Source organism: Coenobita brevimanus, chromosome 86 (genome assembly GCF_032717465.1).
Source record: "Coenobita brevimanus isolate Jiangsu-jjx chromosome 86, ASM3271746v2, whole genome shotgun sequence".
Classification (NCBI taxonomy): domain Eukaryota; kingdom Metazoa; phylum Arthropoda; class Malacostraca; order Decapoda; family Coenobitidae; genus Coenobita; species Coenobita brevimanus.
This window is the reverse complement of record NC_137039.1, coordinates 21,528,550-21,550,357: the sequence shown is the minus strand read 5'-3', so window position 1 is coordinate 21,550,357 and position 21,808 is coordinate 21,528,550. Positions and strand designations below refer to the sequence as shown.

Sequence of the window (21,808 nt, the reverse complement as noted above, 5' to 3'; positions counted from 1 at the left end):
GAAATGTCGGTTTAAATGTCAGGATCTACAGTACCACAAAGTTGAAAGTACCAGTACCAGTCAGTTAATCCAGCCTAACTAGTCCATGGCTTTCAGACTTACAATTTTTAAATTTTTGTGTATCCTTTTCCCACTGTTTTTGTGAAATATACATGTTCACTAATGGCCTAATACTTTACTGCCAAGGATCATTCTGGAGTGAAGTAGCTTAGCCTTGGGCCCTTAAATCTTGAAGGGGGTAATATGAGATTGTTGTTAGTTGTTAGTTTTACATACTCAGGAGGATTAGTTTTTTCTTCATGCATTCATTGTACTTGATGGCAGGAGTGTTAACACTTTGGTGGTCCAAGCCATCTGCAGCCAGCAGAATCCTCCGGCTTACCCTCACCAAGCTCTCCCTCGGTCCACCCCTGGCATGCGCTCACTTTTTTCTGTTCCAATAATTTTTTCACCCCCAAATATTTGGATTAGTGGATTTGTTTTTATACTGTTAGAAAGCAGAGACTTTGTAGAATAAGCTGAAAGAACAAGAAAGTGATATTTCATAAGGTAAAATAGTTATGATGAGTATAAATTGAAAGAGCACATAAGAGTGTTTGTACCACTTTTTTTTCTAATTGTTTTTTGGTTATGTTTTCAAATTTTTCCATGAATGAAAATAGTATTATCGAACTGGAAATTCAGTCCTAACATTGGACCAGATTTCAGGATGCTAGATGCAATTTCTGATTTATGGTGAATATTTGTTTGTTTGGACGTGGATCTGCATCCAAAAACTGGTTGAACACTTTCAGGTTGGACACCAATCCACGTCCAAAGACCGCGAAAGTGTTGTTGCTGCTTATGATGCAGTCTGAAGTCTGAGGCACACATTGTTGAGGAAGATTTAAAAATACAGTAATAGTGCACAGCACAGTACTGTACCATGCATAATCCGTCATGTTGCACCGCTCAGCTTATTTTGTACTCCCAGCTCTTGTACTGATTGTTACAGATTGTTAAACTACTCTTTTTGTCTTGGCAAGCCACTAGCTTCATTCTCTTGAGTTATTGCCTTGCCTGTTTGCTATTCTCCTTCATTTCTACACTGAGTGACAAGCTAATTATTTCTTGTAACCCTGGAAATCATTTATTATCCTTGAGTGTAACCATATTGCTATCAAGTGGATGCTTGATGGTTGAGTGGGTTAAAACACTCTAAGTGGATTTGGCCCCAAATTGATTAAATCCAAGGCTGATTGAAGTTTCTGCTCACATAATGCCACTTTGGTGAGTGGCAGGTCTCTCTTGCCTTAAATATCTTGACTGAGCAGCTTAGTTCTGTACTTCTACAGTAATGATGGGGTACTGAAGGATTGGATAATAGGTAGATAGAATATTTGGCCGAGTGGATTACCTATGATTGGTTTGATTTTCAGAACTAAAGGTCAGTACCATGTTCAGAGCTGCTAACTTCAGGATAATAATGGTATCTTGATTAATTGTCTCATTTATCACAGTGCAGTAAATCAGAGTGTTTTCATACCCTCCTGCTTAACACAGTACTATACACTATCTGAATTTTCCAGGTCCAGAGATCATGGTTTAGATAAGATGACAGCCAACGAATTCTTAACACTGTCCCGGATCATCGAAGAGTTTGTGGCCGACACAGAAAAAGTGTGTGGTTGGAAGAGTATATCATTCAGGATGGGTTTGCAAGGACAGGTGAGGATATACTATACAGTATACTGTAAGCTGGTGTATTTGAAATTTGGGAGAATCTCAAATTTGCACAGCATTTGACATTTTCTTGGTACTGGACTAGTGCCAAAAATATCAGTGAAAGTTTTAATATAGAAGAAAAATTACTTTCACTATGATTATATGTTAGAAAAGCAAAATTGATGGGGGTGCCTACTATCCACTCACTCGATATAATGGTGTCATCATGTGACTTTACAGTGAATGACAAACCAAAAAGTTAACTGTAAGCCAGGAAGTGTTGTGTGGTAAATGCAACTAAATGATCCCAGGTGGTCTTGTGGGTGAAAGTGCTTCAGTTAGTTGGAACTTAGTAAGATTTACATCTGAGGGGTGGTTGGGGTGTATTGCTCACATAATGCTACTATAGTCTGTCTCAGGAAAAACGAATGTAGAATATCGTCTATTTTACTCCAAAGTCACTGTCAAAGGCCGAAGGCATCTGATTTAACGACCTGTGGGAATACAGGCTGGCCAGGGACAAGGACTGAGGGCAAGAGGCACACACACACACACACACACACACACAATGAATGAATGGGTATAAGTGACCCACTATGCTCACAGGTCAATATGAACTGTGGTTCCTGTTTTTGGATGCAACTTTTTTTTTTTTTTTCTTTGAGTTACAAAGTGCAAAAAATAAACAAAAAATATTGGACCAGTTATTCATTGTATATTTAGATTTAATAGCATATTATTCCTTTTATTTTACTTTTTTTTTTTTTTTTTGAGCTTGATTCGCCTGTCATCAAGAATTTGTAAGTTGGCATCTCAGGTCACAGCACCTCCTGACTGACTCTCTCTCTAAACCTCTGCTTCCACCCTTTCATGTCTCCCTCCTCCCTCCCCCTTCTACCCTCTCTCTCTCTCTCTCTCTCATGTGTGTGTGTGTTCTTACCTAATTGTATCATTACAGGAATGAGTCAAACTCGTACTGTCCCGTGTCTTAAACCATATTTATCGTACATATCCTTAAATTTGTGAATTGTTTTGGCACACACTATTTCATTCAGTAGTGCATTCCATTGATCAATTGCGCTGTTTGGGAAACTGAATTTCCTTACGTCTTTATCACCTCTCTTCTTATGAAGTTTTTTCCAGTGTCCTCTTGCTGATGCTTCTCCATATGTTAAGTAATCATTTATGTCTATTTTCTTCTTCTCTGATATGCACTTATATAGCATTATCATGTCACCTCTTTTCCTTCGCTCCTGTAGTGTTGGTAGATTCAGTTTATTTAGTCTTTCTTCGTAGCTTAGGTCCCTTAAGCTTGGTATCCATCTTGTAGCGGCCCTTTGAACTTTTTCAATCTTGTCTATGTGCTTTTTGAGATGAGGACTCCAGACTACTGATGCATATTCCAGGGTTGGTCTAATGAATGATATTATCGTTCTTAGCATGTCTTCATTTATGTATGTGAATGCTATTCTCATATTTGCAAGCAGTGTATACATGTTCCGTACCTTCTCACTGATGTGGTCAGCCGGAGATAGTCTGTTATTGATGATCACACCTAGGTCTTTCTCTCTTTCTGATGTGTATAGGGTTTTATTTCCTAACTTATAATCCCAATCAGGTCTTTTTCCACTTTTACCAAACTTGATTACATGACACTTGTCCACATTGAATTCCATTTGCCATGTACTACTCCATTCATGAAGTTTATTGAATTCTTCTTGTAGCTCTTTACAAGAGTCTGTGTTAGTAATTGTCCTTTGTATTTTTGCATCATCTGCAAACATATTCAGATAGCTCTCATTTCCAGTGTTGCTGTTTATATCATTTATATACACTAAAAACATGATTGGTGCCAGCACTGACCCCTGTGGTACTCCACTAGTCACTTCTAGTGATTAGTTTCCTCTTAGTACTGTTCTCATTTCTCTTTTTATGAGAAAGTCTTGCATCCAACAAAACAGTTTGCTTCGAATTCCTCCTTGATGGTACAGTTTCCATAAAAGTCTTTGGTGTGGTACGGTGTCAAAAGCTTTCTTGAAATCTAAATAGATACTGTCCACCCATCCTTCCCTTTCCTGTATTGTGTTTGTTACTCTGTCATAGTAGCTCAACAGATTAGTAACACATGATTTTCTTTTCTGAAACCAAACTGTCTTTCTGTTATCATACTGTGTTCTTCTAGATGATTTACCCAAGCTTTTCTTATAAGCTTTTCTAATACCTTGCTTACAACACTGGTCAGTGATACTGGTCGGTAGTTGAGTGGATTTTGTCAATTTCCATTCTTGAATAAGGGGACAATATTTGCTTTTTTCCAAATATCAGGTAGTTTACCTTGACTCAAGGATTTCTTGAAAATTAAAAATAATGGTTTACTTAACTCCTTTGCACATTCTCGTAGTACCCAACATGAAATTTCATCAGGACCACTTGCTTTTCCTCTGTCTAATCTACTTAACTCCTGTATTACTTTTTCTGCTATTTGTATATCTGGTAGTATGTGTGGACATGCATGTTCCACATAGTCTCTCTCAAAATTTTTTTCTTCTGTAAAAACTAATTGGAAATTCTTATTTAGTGCTTCACAAATATCCTTCTCTTGTGTATAAGTGATTTCCTTGTCCGTAATTGATTGTATTATATCTTTTACTTTGGTTTTGCTTCTGATATAGCTGTAAAACAGCTTTGGTTGATCACTACTTTTATTTATTATATCCTCCTCAAACTGTTTTTGGGCTTCCCTCCTTATTCTTGTATAATCATTTCTTGCCTGTTTGTAATTATTATACGCCCTTTCACTATTATGTCTTCTGTATCTATTCCACAACAAATCTCTTCTTTCTTTTGACTTTTTACATTCTGTATTGAACCATTTCTGTATTTTCTTATCTGCTTCTTTGTGCTGTGGGATGTACTTCTGGACTCCTATTTCATAAAATTCACAGAATTTTTTATATACAGCATTTAAATCTTGTCCTCTAAGCTCATTTTCCCAATCTACTTCTAAGAAATACTTCTGTAGGTCTTGATAATTTCCTTTTTTATAGTTTAGGCTCTTTTTGTAACTGTCATTGCTGTTTACTATGTCATATGCTATCCTGAAGTTATAATTTAGTACTGCATGATCGCTTTTACCGAGTGGAGGGTGATATATTAAACTGTTAATATCATTTTTTTGGCTAGTAAATATTAGATCTAGCACTGAAGGTACATCAAGTCCTCTTTTTCTGGTGGTTTCCCTCACATGTTGCGTTAGGAAGAACTCTTGTACGAGATCCAAGAGCTTTTGGTCCCAACAGCTTTCTTGGCTAATTATATCTAGAGTATTCCAATTTATATTTGTATTGAAATCCCGAGTTAGTATAATCCTTTCTGATTTCTCTTCCATTTTATGTAGTAATGATCTTAAACTCTGAATTGTACTCTCTGCCAGGTCCTCATATTCATCTCTTTCCCATGTGTTTGATCTGGGTGGCATGTACAAATTGGTTACAATTACTTTACCTTCAGATGTGTTGATCGCTACTGCAATCAGTTCTACTTGTGATGGTATATCTAGTTTTATTTCATTGACTTTTAGATTTTTCTTAGTTAATATTATAATTCCTCCTCCTTTTTTTAAATTTCTGTCTCTTCTCCATATATTGTATTCCTCTAAGTTTAGTATGTCATTGGATATCCTTGGTGTTAATTTTGTTTCAGTTTGGCATTTTATTTGTGGTTCATTTTCTCTGACATAATCATTCATCTCCAGTAATTTAGATACCATTCCATCCACATTTGAGTACATCAACTTTATCATCTTGTGAATATACTTGTCATGACATGGTTCTACTACCTTCCTCGTTTTTATTCCATCCTGTTTGTGTACCACTTTCGTACCTGCAATCCTATTACTTTGTAAAAAAATTTCTTCTCCTCTTCTGATCTTCCCTCATTTTTTGTTTTTGCTTCCTCCCTTTTCTCTTTCAGTAATTCCAGTTCCTCTTGTGTTAGGCATCTTTTTATCCATACATTTTTGAACTCCTGTTTTTCCATAAGATTCTTTGCATTTTTTAGTATCTCTTTCACAGTGTTTACACTCTGGAAAGTCACCTTTAGAGGTCTTGTCTTGCTTTTCTCATATTTCCCTAACCTTTTGTGTTCCTCTATGTCTTTACTACAGATTTCCTCTGATACTTCCTTCAGTAAGCTCATTACATTTGCCATCTCCTTTTTGTCTCATGTGATCTTGTTTTTTACTTCTTCCTCTTCTATACCAGTGATTACTATAGATTTGTTTATATCTACTGAATCTCTGACTAACTTTGGATTGTTTTGGATTATTCTTTTCACTTCCTTTTTAATGCTTTTTTCCTCCACCCTTGTTTCTAAGTCTTTCTTTACTTTCACCATTTCAGCATACGTGGTTTCCACATCATTTTTGTAGCTTTGCACAGCTTCATTCACCTGTGTTATCTTCTCCTCAATATCACTGCTCTGGTCAATAAGACTGCTTACTTGCCTAATTGCCTCTGTGTCATTTTTTAACTCTTCCAAAACACTCTCGTGATTGACTACTGTACTTGCCATTTCACTCATTTTCTTCCTAAGTGTTCTTAATTCCACTGTTAGTTCACTGATGGTTGTGTCTTTCTTATTGGCCTCCCTTCCTAGTTTTTCTATTTCTTCCTTTTGCAAGTACATCTGCTTCTTTATTTCATCAATTTCATTTTTGAAAGCCATTTCTAGAGTGTGTACACGTTCAACCAGTCTATTGTGAGTCTCCACTTCAACCAGTTCTTGGTAGAAATCATCATTTTGCTTTTTACCTTTATCCCTTTTCTTTTCCAAATTTAATCTACCAAAGTATGTATCCATTTTGCAATACTAAAAGTGCAAAGTGTATACTTACAATCCCCGTGTTGTTGTAGTCTAAACAAGCCTCGGATGACTCATCATATTCTTTCATCTTGTTTCTCTTTCCTGTTTGAACAAGTCTTGTTTAAACTTATTATTTTTTTCCTTTTAATAATGAAAAATCATTTAGTCTAACCTAGTACAGAGCTTGACTCATGCAATGATACTAATTTAGGTAATGCCACTGGCCGTGTTGGTTCGGTACGGAGCGCCGATGTCGCTCGTCCTCCTCGGTTGAATCCCTCTACGTGTGTGTGTGTGTGTGTGTGTGTGTGTGTGTGTGTGTGTGTGTGTGTGTGTGCAATCATTATCATGACTAATGGTATGCTTTGTATTGGAAAGTAAAGATGAGGAGAAATATTGTGGCAGAAGGGTGTAGACATGTATGAAGGTGAACGTTAATTGGCCCACAGGGAATTATTGACAGTTCCACATGCTGACGTCTCGAGGGGACTTCTTGTAGTTGTTCTCAATAAATGTATTCCAATGTTTTATTTATTTTATAATACTTATATCACAGTTAAGTTATACTTTGCATTGACATTATTATTCACTACTACAGAACCTTGAGAAAGAGAGAGAGAGAGAGAGAGAGAGAGAGAGGGAGAGAGAGAGAAGGGGGGGGGCTGGTCATTCCCAGGGGACAAGTGGTCACTCCTCACCTCTCTCTCTCTCTCTCTAGCATGCAGACCCACCCCCCCTGAACTCAAAACATCATCCTTCCTGCCTTCCTATCCATCCCCATCCCCTCTCTTCACCTAGCTTTTTGCCCACATACACAACATTTGCACACACACACACACACACACACACACACACACACACACACACACACGTTTTTTAAAATAACTGACGACCTACCAAAAAATCTATCATTCTATCAGAATTTATATATATATATATATATATATATATATATATATACAGCTTAGAACTATAAAACTTATATGTAAACTTCAGGAAACTGGCAAATGGAGACCCCCCCTTAGAAAATTCCTTGGTGTGCCCCTGCTGGGCACTGATAGATAAATAGAGGCTTCACATTGTTTTATTACTTAAGCGTCGTGTGTGTGTGTGTGTGTGTGTGTGTGTGTGTGTGTGTGTGTGTTTTCATAATGATAGCTGAGTAGCCTAGGGAAGAGGAGGGATCGGATTAACGGGATGGGGGGAGGGGGATTCCACCAGTGAAGAAGAAGGTTTAGATGAGGGAGACATGAATATCGAGTGATAGAGAGAGAGAGAGAGAGAGAGAGAGAGAGAGAGATTGTATTTTCAATGTAAATTTTAGAATATAATGAATATTTATAAAGGAAATGCTACTGTTGATCCTTCGATCAGTATTACTATTGTAAATCAGTTTATGTTTTTTCATAAAGAATAGTAATAAAACAATAAAATAAAATAAAATAATTTTTCTGCATCTTTCATGACTACACATTGTTTTATTATTTAAGCATCATGTGTGTGTGTGTGTGTGTGTGTGTAGAGGAAAGAAAACGGAAGAGGGAAGGAGGAAGGTCCAGAATCCCGAGGGGACCTCTTAATCCTTCACACGGTCACTCGTGTTCCGATTTTGGCAAAGGCTTTGTAATATTCTCTCCTTCATGTTTCCTGAGAAAGGGTATAGTGAGTGAGTGAGGCTGGCCACCCTCAAATTAAATGCTGGGACTGACTAGCCTAACTCTGTGCCCCTATGCTTCCAGTGGAGCAGAAGAGGATTTGGCAGTGGATGGATGGATGAGCTTTACAGTGTCATACCACCCCTTGTTGTTGTATGTTCATTGTTATGGTACATGTACTGTACTTTACTGTAACTGATATCTCTTTGCTCAATGAGCCTTTGAGGAGATGTATCACTGTACAGTTAAACATCAATCATCATGAATGCTTAAGGATTTGAGCATCCCAAATTGATGATGTTTATTGAGAAGTAAAGTTTATTCCCTCATTACCCATAAATTACTTGAACGTTCTGTGAAAGTTCTGTGTTAAGTATAATAATTTATGAACAGAGCTTTATCTCATCAAAAGTGAATACAGTAACAAAGAATATCAGTACATGTACACACATTATATGCATAAAAATGACACTGTGCGTCCTCATAAGGAATATCCATATTGAGGTTGACCATGGTACAGTTGATGATTTCTGTGGACTAGAAACTAAACCAAGTGCCAAATCCAGCCAAGTACATCCCAGTAGTAGTTGAAAGCTGTTGGGAAGAAAAAATCTAAGATATGTACTAAGACCTAAAAAACCTGTCACACATACGTGACTCAAGGTCTGACTGTGGCGCGACTCAAGGTTGTAACGCATTTTTTCATCGATTGTCCCTTGATTCGCCGAAAAGCCCAGACTCTTTACGGTGCTCGTGAGCTGCTGGGACGACTTGTCGTGCCTCATGACTTGCCGAAAGTCGTGGCGCAGTTGCGTTGCAGTCGAGAGTGTCGTATGTTGCTCGTGAAGTAGTCTTAGCTCAATCGGATGTGTTGTGATGCTGTCATTGCGTGTTATGATTCTATTCTATCTGTCTATTGCCAGACGCCACAATCCCGTAAGGGGTGGCCAATTGACTTTGAGTTATTTGTTTTATGGGGAGGGGCACTACTCCTCCACCAACCCACTTGTTGACACGTAGGGAGCACGTATGGTTTGGTTATATGGTTACCACCCAGTGCAGTAAATGGTTTCTTGGCTTACAGGAAACCATTTGGCTTGTCACTCAGTGTAAAGCCACTGTAAAGGAAAGAAAAGCAATAAGAAGTGACAGGAAAGATGGGAGAAATATGAAGAGAGGAGGGCAGACACAGAAATAGAATAACAAAGGCTAAGGAAGAAGTAGGCAGCTTCCCCCCCCCCCCCCCAAAAAAAAAAAAAAAAAAAAAAAAGACTGCCGGTCCATCAACTGACATGCAGGGTGAGCAGTCTCTTGTTTTTGACAGTAGGTGGGACACAGGAGAGGTCCATGGTGATGCATTGGGTGTCATTGGTGGTCCAGTATGCCTCGCCCCACGCTGGGTGTCATTGGTGGTCCAGGTGTGATGCCTCGCCCCACGCTGGGTGTCATTGGTGGTTCAGGTGTGATGCCTCGCCCCACGCTGGGTGTCATTGGTGATCTAGGTGTGATGCCCCGCCCCACGCTGGGTGTCATTGGTGGTCCAGGTGTGATGCCCCACCCCATGGGTTGGTCGTGGAGGGGTTGTGGGAGGGTCGGGTTGCATTCCCCAAGTGCATCACGCAGTCGTGTTGCATTTGTGGGCGGTCATGTCGCGGTCGTGGCTGACAGAAATCCATTAAATTTCAATTTGAAGACTTGTAGCTCTGTCGCCTCGCGGTCGCCTCGCAATCTTGTCGTGTTCTCTACGATGTCACGACTGGTCGTAAGGCAGTTGTGACGCAGTCGTGAGCAGAGCAGATTCAGGGCCAGTCGGGAGGCGTGGGAGCCAACTAGGACACGACCTTGAGTCGCACCATGGTCGGCCTTTGAGTCGCGTATGTGTGACAGAGCCTTAACAACGTAAGCACTTCAGCTTGGACTTTGATTGTTTCTTTGTGACAATGTTTTCTGCCTTGTAGTGATGATTGTATGTAGCTAGTTACCAAACTTGTAGCCACACTTCACTCACATGGTAGTACCTCCCAAAGTTGATGGTAGCCACTCATGTTCTACTCGTAGGGTAAGACAGGGTAATTTTACTTCAACGCCAATAATTCCAGTTCAAAGGGCCATAGCTCCGAAACTATTGCATGGATTCGTTTTCTGTTTGGCTTAGGTTTTACAGGAATGCTGACCTAACAAGGTCACGTGAAGTTTTTATCCATTGTACCAAAAAATGGCATTGGAGAAATGAAATTGTTTATCATAAGTTTTCAGCATTTATTGCATCAATAAAACCTGGAAAAAAAAAAAAAAATCTATTTGCCCATTATTTACATGTTTCAGGTTAATATTGGTTCAGAACTGTTTGCACTGTTCACACACACACACACACACACACACACACACACACACACACACACACAATCGAGGCGGACGTGCGACTTCGGCGCTCCGTACCGAACCAACACGGCAAGTGGCATTACCAAATTTATTATCCTTGTATGAGTCAAGCTTTGTACCAGGTTAGACTAAATGATTTTTCATTATTAAAAGGAAAAAAATAATAAGTTTAAACAAGGCTTGTTCAAACAAGAAAGAGAACCAAGATGAAAGAATGCGCTGAGTCAGCTGAGGTTTGTTTAGACTACAGCAACACGGGGATGTAAGTACATACTCTGTACTTTTAGTATTGCAAAATGGATACATACTTTAGTAAAGGAAATTTGAAAAAGAAAAGGGATAAAGGTAAAAAGCAAAATGATGATTTCTACCAAGAACTGGTTGAAGTGGAGACTCACAATAGACTGGTTGAATGTCTACACAAACTAGAGATGGCTTTCAAAAATAAAATTTATGAAATAAAGAAGCAGGTGCACTTGCAAAAGGAAGAAATAGAAAAACTAGGAAGGGAGCCCAACAAGAAAGACACAACCATCAGTGAACTAACAGTGGAAATGAGTACACTTAGGAAGAAAATGAGTGAAATGGCAAGTACAGTAGTCAATCACGAGAGTGTTAAGGAAGAGTTAAAAAATGACAGAGACAATTAGGCAAGTAAGCAGTCTTATTGACCAGAGCAGTGATATTGAGAAGATAACACAGGTGAATGAAGCTTTCCAAAGCTACAAAAATGATGTGGAAACCACGTATGCTGAAATGGTGAAAGTAAAGAAAGACTTAGAAACAAGGGTGGAGGAAAAAAGCATTAAAAAGGAAGTGAAAAGAATAATCCAAAACAATCCAAAGTTAGTCAGAGATTCAGTAGATATAAACAAATCTATAGTAACCACTGGTATAGAAGAGGAAGAAGTAAAAAACAAGATCACAAGAGACAAAAAGGAAATGGCAAATGTAATGAGCTTACTGAAAGAAGTATCAGAGAAATCTGTAGTAAAGACATAGAGGAACACAAAAGGTTAGGGAAATATGAGAAAAGCAAGACAAGACCTCTAAAGGTGACTTTCCAGAGTGTAAACACTGTGAAAGAGATACTAAAAAATGCAAAGAATCTTATGGAAAAACAGGAGTTCAAAAGTGTATGGATAAAAAGATGCCTAACACAAGAGGAACTGGAATTACTGAAAGAGAAAAGGGAGGAAGCAAAAACAAAAAATGAGGGAAGATTAGAAGAGGAGAAGAAGAAATTTTTTTACAAAGTAATAAGATTGCAGGTACGAAAGTGGTACACAAACAGGATGGAATAAAAAGGAGGAAGGTAGTAGAACCATGTCATGACAAGTATATAAACAAGATGATAAAGTTGATGTACTCAAATGTGGATGGAATGGTATCCAAATTACTGGAAATGAATGATTATGTCAGAGAAAATGAACCACAAATATTATGCCTACCTGAAACAAAATTAACACCAAGGATATCCAGTGACATACTAAACTTAGAGGAATACAATATATGGAGAAGAGACAGAAATGTAAGAAAAGGAGGAGGAATTATAATATTAACTAAGAAAAATCTAAAAGTCAATGAAATAAAACTAGATATACCATCACAAGTAGAACTGATTGCAGTAGCGATCAACACATCTGAAGGTAAAGTAATTGTAGCCAATTTGTACATGCCACCCAGATCAAACACATGGGAAAGAGATGAATATGAGGACCTGGCAGAGAGTACAGTTCAGAGTTTAAGATCATTACTACATAAAATGGAAGAGAAATCGGAAAGAATTATACTAACTGGGGATTTTAATACAATTATAAATTGGAATACTCTAGATATAATTAGCCAAGAAAGCTGTTGGGACCAAAAGCTCCTGGATCTCGTGCAAGAGTTTTTCCTAACGCAACATGTGAGGGAAACCACCAGAAAAAGAGGACTTGATGTACCTTCAGTGCTAGATCTAATATTTACAAGGCAAGAAAATGATATTGACAGTTTAATATATCACCCTCCACTCGGCAAAAGCGATCATGCAGTACTAAATTATAACTTCAGGATAGCATATGACATAGTAAACAGCAATGACAGTTACAAAAAGAGCCTAAACTATAAAAAGGGAAATTATCAAGGTCTAAAGAAGTATTTCTTAGAAGTTGATTGGGAAAATGAGCTTAGAGGACAAGATTTAAATGCTGTATATAAAAAATTCTGTGAATTTTATGAAATAGGAGTCCAGAAGTACATCCCACAGCACAAAGAAGCAAATAAGAAAATACAGAAATGGTTCAATACAGAATGTAAAAAATCAAAAGAAAGAAGAGATTTGTTGTGGAATAGATACAGAAGACACAATAGTGAAAGGGCTTATAATAATTACAAACAGGCAAGAAACGGTTATAGAATAATAAGGAGGGAAGCCCAAAAACAGTTTGAGGATGATATAATAAATAAAAGTAGTGATCAACCAAGCTGTTTTACAGCTATATCAGAAGCAAAACCAAAGTAAAAGATATAATACAATCAATTACGGATGAGGGAATCACTTATACACAAGAGAAAGATATTTGTGAAGCACTATATAAGAGTTTCCAATTAGTTTTTACAGAAGAAAAAAATTTTGAGAGGGACTATGTGGAACATGCATGTCCACACATACTACCAGATATACAAATAGCAGAAAAAGTAATACAGGAGGAGTTAAGTAGATTAGACAGAGGAAAAGCAAGTGGTCCTGATGAAATTTCGTGTTGGGTGCTACGAGAATGTGCAAAGGAGTTAAGTAAACCATTATTTTTAATTTTCAAGAAATCCTTGAGTCAGGGTAAACTACCTGATATTTGGAAAAAAGCAAATATTGTCCCCTTATTCAAGAAAGGAAATAGACAAAATCCACTCAACTACTGACCAGTATCACTGACCAGTGTTGTAAGCAAGGTATTAGAAAAGCTTATAAGAAAAGCTTGGGTAAATCATCTAGAAGAACACAGTATGATAACAGAAAGACAGTTTGGTTTCAGAAAAGGAAAATCATGTGTTACTAATCTGTTGAGCTACTATGACAGAGTAACAAACACAATACAGGAAAGGGAAGGATGGGTGGACAGTATCTATTTAGATTTCAAGAAAGCTTTTGACACCGTACCACACCAAAGACTTTTATGGAAACTGTACCATCAAGGAGGAATTCGAGGCAAGCCGTTTTGTTGGATGCAAGTCTTTCTCATAAAAAGAGAAATGAGAACAGTACTAAGAGGAAACTACTCATCATGGAAAGAAGTGACTAGTGGAGTACCACAGGGTTCAGTGCTGGCACCAATCATGTTTTTAGTGTATATAAATGATATAAACAGTAACACTGGAAATGAGAGCTATCTGAATATGTTTGCAGATGATGCAAAAATACAAAGGAGAATTACTAACACAGACCCTTGTAAAGAGCTACAAAAAGAATTAAATAAACTTCATGAATGGAGTAGTACATGGCAAATGGAATTCAATGTGGACAAGTGTCATGTTATCAAGTTTGGTAAAAGTGGAAAAAGACCTGATTGGGATTATAAGTTAGGAAATATAACCCTATACACATCAGAAAGAAAGACCTACGTGTGATTGTCAATAACAGACTATCTCCGGCTGACCACATCAGCGAGAAGGTACGGAACATATATACACTGCTTGCAAATATGAGAATAGCATTCACATACATAAATGAAGACATGCTAAGAAGGATAATAACATCATTCATTAGACCAACCTTGGAATATGCATCAGTAGTCTGGAGTCCTCATCTCAAAAAGCACATAGACAAGATTGAAAAAGTTCAAAGGGCTGCTACAAGATGGATACCAAGCTTAAGGGACCTAAGCTACGAAGAAAGACTAAATAAACTGAATCTACTAACTTTACAGGAGAGAAGGAAAAGAGGTGACATGATAATGCTATATAAGTGCATATCAGGAAAGGAGAAAATAGACATAAATGATTACTTAACATATGGGGAAGCATCAGCAAGAGGACACTGCAAAAAACTGCATAAGGAGAGGTGATAAAGATGTGAGGAAATTCAGTTTCCCAAACAGAGCAATTGATCAGTGGAATGCATTACTGAATGAAACTGTGTGTGCCAAAACAATTAACAAATTTAAGGATATGTATGATAAATATGGTTTAAGACACGGGACAGTACGAGCTTGACTCATTCTTGTAAAGATTCAATTAGTTAAGAACACACACACACACACACACACACACACACACACACACAGGGCTGAAGTGATCTATCTATCTATCTATCTATTGCCAGACGCCTCAATCCCGTTTGGGGTGGCCACAAACAAATCGCCTCCAAGTCGCCCTGTCCCCCGCCATTTCACTACCCTGCTCCCAACTCACACCCCCCTCTCTCATATACCTCTCCACCCCATCCCTCCATCTCATCCTCGGTCTCCCCCTCCCTCTTCCACCCTCCACCTCACTCACATACACTCTCTTCGTCAGTCTTTCACCCTCCATCCTCTCCACATGGCCAAACCACCTCAGTGTGTTCCTCACAACGCTTCCTATCACATCCACATCAACACCACAACGCTCCTTTATATCCTCATTCGTCAGCCTGTCTCTCCACGTGACTCCACAAGCTCCTCTTAAATAACTCATTTCCACTGCTCTCACTCTTGACTTGTGTCCTTCCAACAACGTCCAAGCTTCACTTCCGTACGTTAGAGTTGGTATCACAATACTGTCATGTAGTAACTTTTTTACTTCCATGCTCACTTCCCTGTTTCTTATCACTGCTTTCAAGGAACCAGCAACCTTTCTTCCCTGCTGTACCCTTTCAAGCACTTCACCCTCCAAACCTCCATCCTTACTCATCACACTACCCAAATACTTAAACGTACTCACATTTTCCAATTCCTCACCATCCAGCCTCGCTATACATTCACTGACTTCACCTCTCTCAAAGACCATCACTTTACTCTTCCCTACATTCACCTTTAGGTTCCGTTTCTTACACACTCTCTCAAACTCATCCACCAAGCCTTGCAGCTCCCCTTCATCTTCACTCAACAACACAGTATCATCTGCAAACAACAGTACAGGGAGTTTCCAAACACTATCCTCTCTCACCAGGGCCACTCCAACATCCACTACCCTACCTTGTACCTCTTTTATTACCCCATCCATGTACAGATTGAACAACCATGGAGACATGACACATCCCTGTTTCAAACCAACTTTCAAAGAGAAAAATTCACTTAGTTCACCATCCACATGCACTGCAGCCTTAGCACCATCATACATACTCTTCACAGCATTCAACAACTTCCCATCTACTCCATATATTCTTAACACTTTCCACAATCCTTGTCTATCCACCCTGTCATATGCTTTCTCCAAATCCATGAAAGCCGCATACAACTTCTTTCCCTTCTCTAGAAACTTTTCCACTAAAGATCTAAGAATGAATATCTGATCTACACAACCTCTTCCCTTCCTAAAGCCTCCCTGTTCTTCTCCAACTAATTTCTCTGTTCTTTCTTTAACTCTGTCTATAAGTATCCTACCATACACTTTTCCTATTATACTAAGAAGACAAATGCCCCTATGATTACCACACACTTCTTTTTCCCCTTTTCCTTTGTACAAGGGAATAATTATACCTGACTTCCAATCCTCCGGGACTCTACCTTCCTCCCAGGCCAATCTGCACATCTTCCACATCCATTCTACTACTATCTCTCCCCCATGCTTCAGCATCTCACCACACACTCCATCAATTCCTGGGGCTTTCCCCGATTTAACTTTCTTCATTGCTTCCACAACCTCTACCCTACTGATTTCTACCTGTCTTCTCACCTCCTTCCTTCTCCCAGCCATTCCCCAGCCACTTATACTCGCATTACTTCCATCCTCTACGTTCAACAATTCCTTAAAGTGTTCTCTCCATCTGCTCACTTTTTCTCCCTTCTCCACTAGTAATCTACCATGTTTATCTTTCACTCCCCTGCTAACTTCACTTCCACCCTGTCTTACTCTTTTCACTTCTCTCCAGAACATTTTCTTACAGTCCCTCCACTTTACACTCAAATTCCTTCCAAATTCCCCATCCACTCTCTTCTTACTCTCTCTTACTAATCTTTTCACCTCTCTCTTCCTTTCCACATATAACTCTCTCTTCTGCCTCTCAACTTCTTCCACGCCCCTATTTCTCATCCATTCATTGTATGCTTTCTTCTTTTGTGCCACAGCCTGAAATTAGAAACTGGAGAGAATGTTAAGAGAGATATGGCGGTAGTGTATGTTCCCCCAAAGACGAGAGCATGGAAGGATGACGAATACCATGAGATGTTGTCAGATATGGCTAGCTACTTGCAAAAAATAATTGAGAAAAGCAATAATATAATTTGGTGGGTGACTTTAACTGTAAAGAGGTGAACTGGGAGGAATGGTACTCGGGAGGCGGCGAGGATTCGTGGGGCACTATGTTATTAAATATAATAATGAATAATGTGGTGACGCAATGGGTCAGAGAAGAGACACGGTTTCGAGGTGAGGACACACCAGCAAGGTTAGATTTACTGTTTACCAAAGAACCCGATGTAATAGAATCATTGAAATGTCTCTGTCCTTTAGGAAAAAGTGACCATGTGGTCATTGAGTTCCAGATGTTAATAGGGAACATCGGGCCAAGAGACGAGCTTCATAGACAGGGAAGATACAACTTTGGGCAAGCAAATTTTACAGGATTGAGAAACTTTTTTGAAAAAGTGGATTGGAGAAAATTCAGAGAAACAAGAGAGATACAGAGGAAGTGGGATATCTTTCTAGACCTCTGTAATTTGGGAGTGGAAAAATTTGTACCAAGAGTAAGAGGGAAAGGAAACAGGAAAAAGGAGTGGTTTAATAGAAGGTGTATGATAGCAAAAAAAGAGAGAGATAAGCCGTGGAACAATTGGAGAAAGAGAGGTAACAACAGAACAAAGGAGGAATATAAAAGAACAAGAAATGAATACACAAGAATACGTAGAGAAGAAGAAAGGAATTTTGAAAAAGGTATAATAGACAAATGCAAGGATGAACCCAAACAGTTTTATAATTTGTTAATGGCAAACCGAAACAAAAGGAAGGAATCACCAAACTGAAAGTAGAAGGAGAGGTCTTTCAGGATGCGGCAATGCAAGCAGAAATAATGAACAAACGTTTCCAGTCAGTTTTCACTAAAGAAAAGGAGATTGTGGAAGGGGAGGGAGTGATTAGAAATGTTCCGGTGATAAAAGATATAACAGTGGAGGTACAGGAAGTGTATAAATTACTGGAAACTCAAGATGTAAGGAAAGCCCCAGGACCTGATGGAATTTCTAATTGGGTACTGAAGGAATGCAGAGAACAACTGGCGGATAAAATTCACAGTTTAATCGTATGCTCACTGGAAGAGGGGAAAGTGCCACAAGAATGGAAGAGGGCAAATGTGGTACCAATTTACAAGGGAGGAAACAGGGAAGAACCCATGAATTATAGACCAGTGTCTCTAACCAGCATGGTCGCAAAATTGTGTGAGAGAATCCTGAAAGACAGATGGATAAAATATCTGGAAGAGATGAATATTTTGGCTGAATGTCAGTTTGGATTCAGAAGTGGAAGGTCATGTGTTTCTAACTTGTTGAGCTTTTACTCAAGAGCCATTGACGTGGTACAGGAGAGAGATGGTTGGGTGGATTGTGTGTACTTAGACCTAGAGAAGGCCTTTGACAAGGTACCTCATAAGAGACTAATGTGGAAACTAGAATATATAGGAGGACTGAAGGGGAAACTTCTGGAATGGATGAGAGACTTTTTGAGAGACAGACAAATGAGGACAGTAATAAAGGATAGGATGTCTGGATGGAGGGAAGTAACAAGTGGAGTCCCTCAAGGCTTGGTGTTGGTGCCAGTAATGTTCCTATCTATCTATCTATCTATTGCCAGATGCCATAATCCTGTACAGGGTGGCCATTTGACTCTGAGTTATTTGTTTTACAGGGAGGGGCACTAACCCTCCACCAACCCACTTGACACGTAGGGAGCACGTATGGTTTGGTTATATGGTTACCACCCAGCGTTGTAAATGGTTTCTTGGCTTACATGAAACCATTTGGCTTGTCACTCAGTGTAAAGCCACCTGTAATGGAAAGAAAAGCAATAAGTAGTGACAGGAAAGATGGGAGAAATAGGAATGTTCCTGATTTATGTAAATGATATGGTAGATGGAGTGAACAGTTATGCAAGTCTGTTTGCTGCTGATGTAAAGATCTTGAGGAAGGTAGAGGTTGAGGAGGATTGTAAAATACTGCAGGAGGATTTGGATAGGATACACGATTGGAGCCGGACGTGGGAAATGAAATGTAATGTAAAGAAATGTAAAATATTGGAAATGGGTAAAAGTACCAAGAGGCCATCACTGAATTATTATTTGGGTAATGAATTAATCACAAAAAGGAGAGAAGAGAAAGATTTGGGAGTGCTGGTCCAAGATAGTTTGTCACCAGAAAAGCACATTAACAAGATAGTTGGAGAGACTTATAAACTCTTGACTAACATAAGAGTAGCATTTCATTATATGGATGAGGAGATGATGAAAAAATTGATAGTGGCCATGATCTGCCCCAGGTTAGAATATGCAGCGGTAGTGTGGTCCCCACACAAAAAGAAAGATATAAACAAGATTGAGAGAATACAAAGAACAGCAACCAAGATGGTCCCCAGTCTGACAGACCTGTCATACAGAGAGAGGCTGGAAAAACTGGATTTGCCTTCCTTAGAGGAAAGGAGAAAGAGGGGAGACATGATTGCAGTGTTGAGGACCATGATGGGAGTAGATAAAATTGACAAAGATCTGTTTGTATGGGATAAGAGGACACGGAATGAAATTGAAAAAATCAAGCTGCTTGAAGGATATCAAAAAATATAGCTTTCCTTACAGAAGCATAGACTAATGGCATAGCCTGGACAAAGAGATTGTCCAGTCTAAAAACTTAAACGAGTTTAAAGCTAAATTTGACTTATTGAGAAACAGCGACGGAAACCCACGAGCATAGTACATTCCGTGTATATCACAATTAGGTATATTAGGTAAATACTTAAATATTTGGAACGACTTAGACAAAGAGGTGGTGCATGAGAAAAACATTCATGTGTGTAAAGGTAGACTTGATAAATGTGGATATGGAGACAGGACAACATGAGCATTGCTCAATTCCTGTATACTACAAATAGGTAAACACACACACACACACACACACACACACACACACACACACACACACACACACACACACACAGGTCGCCGACAGAGACAGAGCTCTTCCTGGATCGTGCGGGAATAATCGCTAAATCAGCGACGAAAAAGGAGACCAGCCTATTGTGATTATGTAAATGAGTGTGTGAGTGGTAGTCCCGTCAGTCAGTAATAAAAAAAATGCAGGTTTCAGTCAAAGAGTACAAGATATAGTGAAAATTGAAAGATTTCATGTGGTTGCACAATGGCAGAGGGCGACGGAGCTTTGTTTACATATGGTGAAAAGGAATTTGAGGGCTTCTCCGAAGACGATGTGGGAATTGTTGAACCAAACAAGAGTAGCTGGAGTAGAGAAAACAGCAGAGAGGAATGTCCAGGAATTAAAAAAGGTATGGGTAGTAATTAGAGAATTACAGGAACGAACCCAAGAGCAGGAGAGAGAGATCAAGGCTCTACGAAGTAAACTGGAAAAAGTTTGTACTCGCAGTGTTGAGCAAGAAAGAGAAGTCACAGAACTGAAAGTGAGTAACGAATCTGCATCCAGTGAAATAAAACAGCTCAAGAGGGAGAATAAGAGGCTGGAAGAAGAAAGGGACAAGATGAAAAATAAATTAGATGAGTATGACTCTAAGTCAAGGGTGCAAGATGAGCACATTAAGGAAATCAAGGAACAACATAAGGGGTGGAAGAAAATTCAGGAGGAGGGAAACATAAATTTGAAAGAGATTATAGAACAACAAAGTAAGGAAAGGGTGGAGAAGGAAGTGGTTAGGGTACTGAGAAGTAGAGAATCGTTAGTCAAGGATGTTGCAGAGAAGAATGTGTAATAATTTCAGGAGTACAAGAAAAACATATGACAGTAAGATCAGAAAGAGAAAAAGAAGAACTGAGTAAAGTTAAAGAAATAATATCATTAGTTATGGAGGGTAACAACGAAGCTCCAGAAGAGATTGAAGAAGTGTTTAGGTTAGGAAAGTACGAGGAAGGAGGGGCGAGGCCACTGAAGGTAAAGTTTAAGTTCCAGGTAATGATAAATGAAATCATCAATAGAACTTGGAAATTATCAGACAAAGAGGGGTTCAAAAATGTTTGGATAAGGAGAGATGCAAATGAGGAAGAAAGAGTTAAAATAAAGGAGTTAGTAAAGGAAGCAAAGGCAAAAAATGAACAGAGAATGGAGGAAGAGAAGACAGTGTTTTTTTGGAGAGTTATGGATCAGAAATTGAGGAAGTGGTACTGACAGAGAGAAAGAGAGAAGAGGGTATAAAAAAACAAAAAAATTTGAAACTGGCATATACTAATGTTGATGGTTTAATATCAGCTAGTTTGGAAATCAATGACTTCTTGAGGGTTCATGAACCTGATGTTATGTGCTTTGTAGGGACTAAGTTAAGGGAGGATGTTGATGTCCATATGGGAGATGGTAAATACAAACTGTGGAGAAGAGACAGAAAAGAAAAAAATGGGAGGAGGAGTGATGATAGCAGTGAAGAACAACTTCTCCTAGATCTATCAACAGTGGTGATCCTCAGGGCTCTGTTCTTTCACCAACTCTCTTCCTTTTATTCATCAATGACCTTTTAAGCTGTATATCTAACCCTATCCACTCATACGCTGATGACTCCACCCTTCACCTTTCCATTCGGTTCCTGCAACGCCCATCCCAGTAGTTACTTCAGCAAACAGGGGATGAGGCTATGGCACACTTAATGTCTGACTTGGCTCGTATCTCTGACCGGGGTAAAAATAATCTGGTTGTTTTTAATGCATCTAAGACTCGGTTCTTACACCTATCAACCCAACAAAATCTTCCTCAGGTATATCCACTAATGTTTAATAATATTCAGCTTAATCCTGCATCATCACTGAACATGCCTGGGGTTTCATTTACTTGGGACTTATCTTGGAAAGATCATATTACATCCATTCG

At 38.9% G+C, this 21,808-nt stretch overlaps 1 protein-coding gene across 1 annotated transcript in view; it reads left to right on the top strand.

Annotated features, from left to right (window-relative positions):
• The window catches only part of scat (VPS54 subunit of GARP complex scat), a 127,871-nt gene that overhangs the window by 77,021 nt on the left and 29,042 nt on the right, over nucleotides 1-21,808 (top strand). Inside the window, exon 15 of the mRNA XM_080280659.1 lies at nucleotides 1,569-1,707. Within this exon, the coding sequence (XP_080136785.1) occupies nucleotides 1,569-1,707 (139 nt within the window). The remainder of the gene's footprint in view (nucleotides 1-1,568; nucleotides 1,708-21,808) is intronic.